The 10,996-nt window shown below is 29.7% G+C and overlaps 2 protein-coding genes across 8 annotated transcripts; one reads left to right on the top strand and one right to left on the bottom strand.

Annotated features, from left to right (window-relative positions):
* Window positions 1-76: 76 nt before the first annotated feature.
* Window positions 77-4,254, top strand: LOC126859522 (uncharacterized). The gene is made up of 9 exons (XM_050610909.1): window positions 77-297; window positions 521-744; window positions 995-1,186; window positions 1,514-1,741; window positions 2,359-2,538; window positions 2,719-2,861; window positions 3,012-3,123; window positions 3,227-3,358; window positions 3,537-4,254. Exons 1-9 carry the CDS (start codon window positions 77-79, stop codon window positions 3,632-3,634), a joined length of 1,530 nt encoding a protein of 509 aa, XP_050466866.1. The 3' UTR covers window positions 3,635-4,254.
* Window positions 4,255-5,418: 1,164 nt separating this feature from the next.
* On the bottom strand, window positions 5,419-10,699 carry LOC126859516 (uncharacterized protein PF3D7_0207100-like). 7 transcript variants are annotated; one of them, XM_050610893.1, is made up of 4 exons: window positions 10,339-10,699; window positions 8,926-9,174; window positions 8,626-8,775; window positions 5,419-8,535 (listed from the first exon to the last, which is right to left on the bottom strand). In XM_050610893.1, exons 1-4 carry the CDS (start codon window positions 10,450-10,452, stop codon window positions 5,797-5,799), a joined length of 3,252 nt encoding a protein of 1,083 aa, XP_050466850.1. In that variant the 5' UTR covers window positions 10,453-10,699; the 3' UTR covers window positions 5,419-5,796. The 7 variants fall into 7 exon arrangements, with proteins under 7 accessions (XP_050466850.1, XP_050466854.1, XP_050466855.1 ...); XM_050610897.1 differs by lacking the exon at window positions 10,339-10,699 and adding an exon at window positions 9,599-9,759 and having other exon boundaries at window positions 5,420-8,535; XM_050610898.1 differs by lacking the exon at window positions 10,339-10,699 and adding an exon at window positions 9,521-9,728 and having other exon boundaries at window positions 5,420-8,535.
* Window positions 10,700-10,996: the final 297 nt, after the last annotated feature.

The raw sequence follows: 10,996 nt of genomic DNA, 5'->3' as shown, positions 1-10,996 counted from the left end.
TTTTCATCATTTTCCCATATCCTTGATTACATTTGTCAATATATATAAAATAGTAACAAAAAATAGGATCGCAAATATGCAAAAATCGATGAATTTAAAAAGCGCGAAAGCGATGCAGAATTTCGGAGAAGGAAAATTGTCAAAAATTCCAAGATCAAATTCCAAGGTCAAGGGAAATGAGCAAGATTCGGTTAAAGCGATTAAAACTCTTGCTGGAGCTCGACAGGAAGAAATGAAAAAGGTTAAGAAGGAATTAAAGGAAATGCTTCCGATATTAAAACCTTCAGAAGTGAAAAGGTTTATTATTTCTTTATTATTTTTAGAATAAAAAATATGCTCCCTTTATTCCTTCGATTACATGTCTTACTTTTTTAAAGCTTTTTATTATAACACCGTTATATGTATATTTTTCATTATTTTTTATCCTTCTTTACTTTGTTTTATCTATTTATAAAAAATATAAAATTCCACCAAATTTATTTTTTTCTATAATAATTAATATTGACATATCGTCGAATAGATTTCATTTACCACTTCACGAAGCTATTATTCACGAACTTGAAGAAAATGGTTACGAGGAATCGATAAGATATTTGAAAGAATTGTTTGAGCTGGATGAAGAAACACGGAAAGAGACTGGCCCTGGTACATTAACATGGAAGAAACCGCGTTTAAAGGACAATAAAGATGCGTTAAAGTGTCTCAAAGAAGGCTTGATCGCCTGCGAACAAGCCAAAAATGCAGGTGTGTGAAAAGTTAAATATATATATATAAAATATATTTTTAATGTATTATAATATTTGTATCCCCACAAGTAAAATAGAGAGTAGAAAAGTATTCTATATTGAATTATAATCAAACCTACATAATAAAGAATATTGAAGTATAATAATTTTGACATTTTTATCATTAAGCTTATTAATGTACATAATAATTGAAAAATCCAATGCAAGATCTAAAACGTTATGATTAAGGCGAAATTTTGTAATTGTAGGAGACTTAGTTTTCATAATCATGAAGTTTTTGAATATGGCATTATTCTTTCAAGCGATGACATGGGAGTGGTGGTGGGTGGCGGAACGACTTTACCGTAGCGCTCTAGAAAATACGACATTAATCGAAACCAATGAACAACAAACGATAACATTGATACACTATCTATATGGTCGATTTTTGTGCGAGCAAAGTTAGTAAACGACTTAATGCACACAGAATTATATATTGCATCGCAAAAGAAAGTAATGCTTCTGAGCATACAAGGATCGCGACTTCTTTTCCACATATTCTAAGTGATTTTTAATCCTCCTCGGTTATATATAATTATAATTGTATTTACTATTTACTATTTATTATTATTTATTATTATATTAAAAACATATTTATTAATGAGATATTTAAGTATATACATATATATCAATAATGGCGAATTATAATAATTAATGTAATATATAATTAATATGATATACTAATGTTATGTAATGTTATATAATGTACATTACATTCACGTAATCAGTACAAAATACGACGGAGTCATTATATCATCTACAAATCGCCCGTGAAGCATCTGAGGTAAAACATTGGAATGCGTCGAAAGTAACTGGCCGAAAAGAGGAAACTATTTTTCGAGAATGCAATGTGTTTATGTACAAAACGCTGCTAATGCACGCGCAACAAATTGATCCTAATCAACTGGATATTATCGTAAAAGTGCTCACAGAAGCCCTAGCACGAGCAACGGATTGTAAGTTAGTTTTCATTGCAAAAAAATGCAAATAATAAATGATGTACTTTTCTTCAAATCTCATTATATCATTTCAAAAGTTATATATATATATATATATATATATATATATATATATATATATATAACTTAATCGCTAAAATATTTTACCATTATTTCAATTCGTTACATCAAAGATTATTATACAAGTCTAATTAGAATATGTTTATCACGTGAATTTATCTCAATAAAATTTATAACAAATTTTGGATAAGCAGACTCCAACCTAATGATCTTGATATATATACATATATTATCAAATAGAATATATTATTATCAATAACATATATTATCAATAGAACACTAAGATTATGATTTTGACAAAATATGTCAGAATAGATATATATTGATATTACAATATAGTCGAGATTATTGATCCGCATTTCTAGAATTTTATCAAAATTTCGGAAATTGAAAAATCCAGTAAAAAATTTAAAAAATTCTGAAAAATTTTTCGATTCAGATAATTCCAATCTTTGTAAATTAAAACACAAATATCAATTTTTTTTTAGATTAAATTAGTTTCTAAAAGTTTCTTGTTCACATTTATTTTATAAAATCATTAATCATTTCCATAGCTGATCATTATGAATATATGGCAAACGCTCTGTATGAGCTAGGTAAAAATCAATTACGATCCGGCGATGTGAAGCTCGCCTTCCACAACTTTTCCAAGTTTTTAGCAATAGTCAAAAAGATCCCGGATCCGGAAGGAATTTGCAATGCGCATATGGCGCTAGCGCTTGCATATAAGTTATGTATAACTCAACTGTGCCTTCTAGGAAATGAGTATGATAAAATAATAAACATCAAATACGACACAAATAGAGAAAAAAATAAATGCTAATTTGGAATTTTATTCCACTCGTGTTTTAGATATCTTATCACATTACTTTGGCTCTCTCTTTCTTTTTCTCTCTCGCAAATAATTCTTTAAGACAATTCACATCTACAGGAATTAAATGACGAAGTAAACACGGAAAAGCATCTCCATCTGTTTAGGGAATATGCGCAAGAGTTCAAATTGATAAAAAAACTGGCGCAGGCACATTTTTGCACAGGCGAACATTTTCTGAGTAAGGTAAAAGAATACAGTGTCAAACTAATTCTCATAAAAAAATTATACGACTATATATATATGTATACAATGTGCGTGTAGGCGAAAATCATTAATAATCCCGATATATTTTTTTAAATTTGTTAAATAAAAATAAATTTTTATATCTTTTAGAGAAGACCAGATATTGCAACTTCTCATTTGAAAAAGTCCTTTAATTTGTACAATGAGCTCGGTTTGTATGATGATGCTAATAAGGCGCGAATTATTGCAGGAGTTTCGAAAGGTAATAATATATGGTTCTTTAAAATATAAAATAAAAAGTAAATGTACAAAATTTATATTCATTGTATATACGTTTTTTTTAAATTCTTTTGCTCATTCAATAGGGCAAGGAATTATCGCTCTATACATCGATCTCATACTCCAGTGTGGAGTAGCTAATACGAGAGCGATATCGACGCTTTGTCAATGGAAAAATCGTAGAAGCATTTTTTGGACTGAAAAAATACTACACACCGGCAACGCAACAAATGAATAATTAATCATCAATTTAAAATATTGTAAAAAAATATGTCTCTGTCTCTCAAGTTTAATATCTTTAACATTTTAAATTTTAGCACAATTTTAAAAGTGTTGATTATCGCGGCCAATTTCATATTATAAATCAATATAATAGATGCAATATTAATATTTCAGATTCAGAGGAATCTTTTACTTTCGAGGAGGCGATAACATCATTGCTATCTGTCCTTACAAATACTGCGCTTGAAAAAAATATGACAGATGCGATTTGATATAATAACTATCAGAAGATTATATTATAGATATTTGCAATAAAAATATATCCTTTTTATAATTTTTTTTAATATATGATATACCAACATCATAGAAAATTCTAAGTCTTGTAGTATGAATATTGACATGCTTTATGAGTGCTACAAATATAATGAATATTATTCTATCAATTATTTAAAAATTACAACTCGACGATCACAAATGTATTTTTAATAACTATTATTAAACTATTATTAAACGAACAAAATGATACATTTTTATACACATAAATAATATTTACGTACTCCGTTTTATGTATATGCTAGTATGCGATAAAATTCAAATTAAGGAGAACTCACATATACATTTCAATGTGCATATGTAAAGATAATTTCGCAATTTAATGAAAATAAATGCTCTAAACAATATAAAAAGACATCATAATGATGTCTGTAGGACGATAAGACGTTTTTTAGGAAGATACATATTGTTTACAATACTCTGTGTGAAGAAATGAAAATAGAGTCCTTTTGTCACATAATGATATAAATCAGGCAAGTGTGTACAGTGTACACACACACAATTATATCAATGTAAAAATAATTTAAATGTATATATAAAAAAATTTAGCAATCTTAAATTTTATAATGCAATTATTCATTGCCCTATTATAATTTACATATGTATAATTCCCTGGCGCAAAACTACATCTTTCAGGAGCAATTTTACAAATACATATAGTATTTCGCAAAAATAAAATTATATTTAAAAATTTCGACTGCAAAACAATACAGATAAGTGCCACACAATGTGTGTTTTGAGTAATATATTCTACATGAGAAAAATTTAAAAATTTTTTATTAAAAATTAAATTAAATTAAACTAGTTATGCTATTAACACATTGATGTTATTAACATGTAAAAAATGTTAAAATTTATAATAAAACTACTTATTTAACAAATTGCATAGGTAATTTCTCGCATCATTAATTCACCGTTAAATCTGCAGAAAACGTATATTTATTACACAATAATCATTATCAATTAACGTATTGTATGTATAAATGGGTGAGTGTGAGTGTGTACGCGCATAATCTTTATTTTTGAAAAATTTAATTCGACACTACTATATCATTAATGAATTAATTATCTTCTTATATTAAAACCTTGTATAAATGGAAATTTACTATGTTATATCATATCATATAAACGAATTATTACACAAATTTCATTAATAAATCACTGTGCAAGTATTTTTACAGAATCACTAAAATTCACACACCTACACATATCTTATATCTTATAATAATGATCGCTATATACTGTATACGGTTCTGTAAATGTCGTTGCACACCTACTTTGACATATCAAAAAACATGCGCAACACTTATAGAACTTACAGTTATCGACAACTATCGATAACCGTGTACAGAATAGCGACTTATATACATGTTGTCATACTGTATAATGACATAAATAAAAGAGGAATTTTCTCTTTTTTCATCTGTTTCTTTTTTTTAAATTTTAGTTTGTTATCTTTTAGTTTTACAACAAATAAGTTTTTTCTGCTTTTGATGTTAAAATTTTGTCACCTTGATAACTTATTTATTCTATCAGAACAAATAACACTTTTTATTTTTAATGTTGAAGTTTTGTTACCATTTTGTGGCAGCTTGTCTATTCTATCTGTTATATAAAGAATAATATGTGAAGTAAATGTGTTTATGTATCATAATATATCAAGTTTATTTTTAATGCCAAACTATATATATATATAGTTCGTACATATATATATATATATATATATATATATATATATATATATATATCTTATTATATTCTTATAAGATTTAACATTTGATAATAAAATCCTATAATCTGCAATTTTCTTGAAATTTCAGCAATTTAATTACTATCATTATTTATAGTCCATATGTTTCTTTCTCTAAAACAGGAAACAGAAATATAAATTATATTTCTTAATAATTCGACATACTAGAGAAAAAGTTTGTGACAGAGTATACATTCATAAAAAAAAGATATCCACTGGTTCTCTACTTTCTTTTAAATCAATCTAATTGTCTGAATCTGCAGATATGAAATACATTGCACGCACAATCAGTTATTCGCATAATCATGTATATACGATTGCGTGTAAATAGATGATAACAATATAACACAATTAGTTTAATGTAATATCATTGTCATCATCTATATCCATAATGCTGATCGGGTCCAAAGATGGCATGTCCGCGCTATTGCGTATCTCGCGTGTTATGTTCTCCAGAGTCTCTATTTCAGTATCTTGCAAATCTTTTATGTTATTAATGTCCTCTCGTTTTTCAACTTCAGCAGCTGCAAGATCAAATACTTCCTTTAATATCATGTTAGCTGCATCGATGGGGCTATCATTCAAGGTATGATTCGAGTTTTCCTGCTCTTCATATTTGTTATTCGTTTTATTATTTTCGATCAAGTCTTCGAGATTCTTTATGGTCTCCTCTAATTTGTCCTTCTCCTTTGAGCTGTCTATTGCAATTGTTTTTTCCGTGTATTGTATTATATCTTTATTACTATCTGCAGGAATTATCATAATATCGTTCTCGATTTTATCGCCATTTTCCGCCAAATTAAGCTTTTCACCATTCAAGAAATCCGATTTAGCAGTATCTGTTGCATCATTAGACTTGTCATCATCTATAATCACTTCGGTTTCCATGTTCTGGTCATTGGTTGTATCTTGCTGCTTTTCTGAGACCTCGATTTTGTCTTCATCCATGACTACTGTATCGTTTAAATCTATTTGGTCATTTAATTTTTCTGTCTCATCAGTGACGTCCAACACAGTTTTCTCCGATTCATCTATATTTTCATTCTCAGATTTATTATCGTGTGTTAATTCGCACTGCGTCATTTCTACCTCGTCCTTTATTATCTCACTTTCATTATCTTCGCAAATATTTTTTAAATCACTTTTGCAATTTTCATTGTGATTTTTATTATTGTCATCCTTAATTGTGTTATTAATTGATGAAACCAATGGTCTAGTTGCTTTGCTATCGTGTGTTATTTTTTCGAGAAGATGTTCTTTGTCTATAGTAGCTTCATTATTAGACTTTTCTTTTTCTTTAGTAAGCATTTTTGTATCATTTTCTGCTACATCTTTATTTTCACCTACATCAACATTTGTGCACAATTTATCACAATATGAAAATTTGGATGTAGAAAACATGTCCTTTACTATAACATCTTTCTGTACATTTGTATCTTTATCTATCAATGTATCAATATCTCTATCCATTGATGTCTTTCTATCCTTATCCTTTGTATCCTTAATATTATTATTCTTTGTATTCATTTCTTTTGTATCTTTGCCCTGTTCTATCTCTATAGATGTCTCTCTTTCATTCGGCACAGCCGTCGATTCTATACATTGTTCAGATTCTTCTACCATCTTTTCATCACTTTGAATTTTCGCAGATTCTTCCACATGCAATTTTCTCTCAGCGTCCAGTTTGTCAGTCACATTATAGCCTTCGCTGTTCGTTTCTTTCTTTGCTTCTTCTTTCTTTGTACTTTGTTCTCTCGATAAAGAAAAGATTTCTTCCTCATCTGTATCTTCGATATTAATAGCAATCTCTTCAGATGGATCATCGGTATGTTTATCAATTGATACGGGTTTAGTTAAAAAGACTTTTGCTTCTTTGAAGATTTTATCTTCTTCTAAATCAATTTTCAACTCTTGTTTCTCCTTAATATTTGCAATATTTACCCTTTCCAATTTTAAAGAAGCTTGCATGAAATGTGTTAGACCATGTTTCACGTTTTCTAACTTGGTGTCAAATTTCTTGCCGCATGTATCACAAGTATGACAATTCTTCTTAACTTCTGACAATACTACAGATTTCGGACTTTTGAATTCCGCCAATGATGTAGTTTCCGTACTAGAAACAGAAGACGATCTCGTCCTTTTGTGAGCATTCTTTTCTTTGTTTATATGCTCATTCGATACGTTTTCCGTCGTTTTTTCCAAATTTGTATCTTCGATGGATGACTCTTCAGTAGATTGTGAATGTACATTCGCAGTTACCCCTTGAAGAATAGTCTTCAATTTCTTTCTATCTGGTTTACTCGAAGAAGGTGACGAGAGCTTCGCGCGATCATCCAATTTCTTTCTTGATCCTAATGGAGAAGAAACATCGGAATCCGAACTCTGATCATTAGCAGAATTTGTTCTTTTATGTCCGCGCCGTGTTGAATAAGTAGTAGAGTGCTCCACATCAGACGATATTTTTGTTTCACTTGCATTTTCACGTTTTGTACCCAATTTTGTTATTTTTGTCGGCGTGCTCTCGATATCTTCCTTCTCAGCATCGATCTGCCGTTTCTTTCCTCGTTTTATGTTATTGTTTAAAGCATTATTCAATCCAGACAATCTGTCTTCTAATGAACTGTCTTCTGACATAATGTACGATTTATTATCTTTATTTTTTTCAATCTTATGTTCTTTCTCGTTCTTATTTGATTTTTTATCCAGCACGTCCGTCAAAAAGACTGCACATAGTTTTGTTTCTGCCAAATTGGATGTGTCTATCTGTCGCGATCGCCGTTTCAATTTGTCTTTACTTGGATCCATTGTTATCCAACAGTTTCTGCATACCGTTAAACGCGTGCAATGAAATCTATACATATCGGTACCTTTCGGGACAATACTATGACACTCGTCGCATTTTCGGGCATTTGGTTTCACGTCATTTTGTAATTTAGTTTGCGCATTGGGTCGCCCTCTGCGGTTTTTAACACGTGACTTATTACGTGCCATTTTCTCACTATTTTCGCTATCAGAATTTATTAGATCATACAATGTAATATCTGGAAATTTAGTAACAGTCGTTTTGCGATTGACAACATCTGTATATACCTGTAATTAAAAAAAATGCGACTTTGCAATACAACTTTAATAATAATATTTGTTCAAGATAAAAATAATAAAATTGTACAAAAAATGTACCTTTGGAAAATTTGAATAATCTATCTCTTCATTAATCAAGGCTTTCAAATGGATGACTGCTTCCTGATATATTCTTCTCAAATCATACAAAACATCCAAATTATATCGACACGCCAGACATATCAATTTACAATCATTGTCATCCTTAATCTGCAAAAAGAAACAGAATAAATTATGTTTTAATTTATTAATTAATAGTTTTATTTATAAATAGTTAATTCAAATTCAATTTTAATATAGATAACAACCAAATTATTTATATGCAATGCAAAAATAAAAAAGATGAAGATTTAAACTTACACACTCACTAAAAATCTTGCGAATCTTCTGTAAGGGATTAAATATTGTACGATTGTCTTTTGTAATATCAAAGATACGATTATTTTCTACATGTTCAAAGCACAAACAGCAATATGGCATTGATGTTTTGCTTTCTGGTTTTGAAGTTTTATGTGATTTTTTATACTTTTGCACAAATTCGGTACACTGACCTAATTCATATGCACACTTGTAACATATTTTGTTCGATATATTGATGCTTTCGTTAACCTATAATAAAAGAATAGATAAATTTTTTAAAGTTTTTTAATTTTCTAACCATTATTCTTAACAATCTTAATTATCGTAAATTTTTTAATAATCTTTATTATCGCATTAAATAGAAAAGAAAAAAGAATTGAATTATTTTATTTTGATAAATACAAATCTTTCATCAACAAGTGAAATATGAACATACACCGAACTAATGTAATGATATACAATAATATACTAATAAATACATATATTTACTGCATATTGTAAATATAATTAGCTAATCTGAATAAAGATGTAAAAAACAATTTATTACGCAGCGACATAGAATCTAAATACTTCATTCATGGCCGCATACACGTACCACAAAATGTCGGTAAAACGAGATATAAGATGGATACAATTTTCTTCATTTTTTGTAAAGAAAATATTACTCATTTACCTTATCGAATAGAGAGAGATACGAAAGTTTAATGAAATCTATACGATCTATCACGAAAACTTATATTTTCTGTTTCGATTGTGATATTCCTAAAATTGGAATTATTTGATTTTGGGGCCAATTTCACCATCTTCGATTAAGTTAACCGATGGTTAAAATCAGCAGGGTGGCAACTGAAGTGATAAGAATGCTTGGTTTTCCTTCACCTCTATTTTCTGTTGCCACCCTGCTGATTTTAACCGTCGGTTAACTTAATCGAAGGTGGTGAATTTAAGGCCCTTAAGGCGTAGTAATCTTGCTAAAATACAAGTCTCACATCTGGGACACAGATGATGCGATTTACATCAACATTTTCGATGCATCTATGTATGTATGAATATCAATCACGCACAACTATGTGTATTAAAGTAGGATAATCAAAAAAAAAAAAAGCAAAATACCGATCTATCCAGAATTTCGCACACACGAAATGTGACAGAAATATCCGCGGATCAAACTTAGGAAAACAGTTCACAGTCTTGTTCTAACCTACAAATCGGTTAACGCGATTCTAACTTAAACAAAATAGCCGAAATTTCCGATCGAGATATTCTGAATTGTCATACGAAAAGAGAGAGAGAGAGAGCGATTATATCCTTTTATAAGCTTATTCGACGCTACAATTTAATTAAATTTTTTTCGATCACGACAAACTACGCGAATGAGCGTTTATTCCATCTAGGTTATTCTCAAGATCGTACCTTGCTAGATAAACATGTTTCGAGCTGATTGATAAACGTGTCACGGTTATCCGTTGTAATATCCAGAAAGACACCCACGTCGCTTGCACATAGAAAACAATATCGGCCAGGCATAGCGACACACAAACGCGATGATGTAATCACGCTAACATCACAGATCGGCGATCGCGAATGAATCCTAGCTCGGTGAAACTCTCTTCATACACGATAATTAGCCACAATCCAGGATATTTTCGCTCTTCTTATCTAAACTTGAACCCACGTGAACCGTGACAAATCGTAATGTCGCGTACGCAACCTATCCTATATGTTAACGTAGGAAAAATTGGCGGTAAGCTTACAGTCGACAGAAAAAGATGGCGGACCAACGCGATATATCGGTCACATCGATATATGAAATTAATAATTCGAATTGTGCTTTCTCTCGTCTTTTCTTTTTATAATTATTTTTTTTTTTTGCGCAAATAGTATTATACCTAACAGAAATTCGTCGTTAAGTCGATTCGTTTTTTTAGAACCGATAACTTTAGAATCAATGATTCCGATGTCATTGACATATGATGCTCTATTTGTCCATTTCTGTCCGATAAATCGAGACATCATTTTTAACGGTTCGAATTTGAGTGAAGTTGATGTTAATACTTAAATATTAATAACA

The sequence above is a fragment of the Cataglyphis hispanica genome, chromosome 3 (assembly GCF_021464435.1).
Source record: "Cataglyphis hispanica isolate Lineage 1 chromosome 3, ULB_Chis1_1.0, whole genome shotgun sequence".
NCBI lineage: Eukaryota > Metazoa > Arthropoda > Insecta > Hymenoptera > Formicidae > Cataglyphis > Cataglyphis hispanica.
The sequence above is the reverse complement of the archived record's forward strand: the minus strand, read 5'-3'. Positions and strand labels throughout refer to the sequence as shown.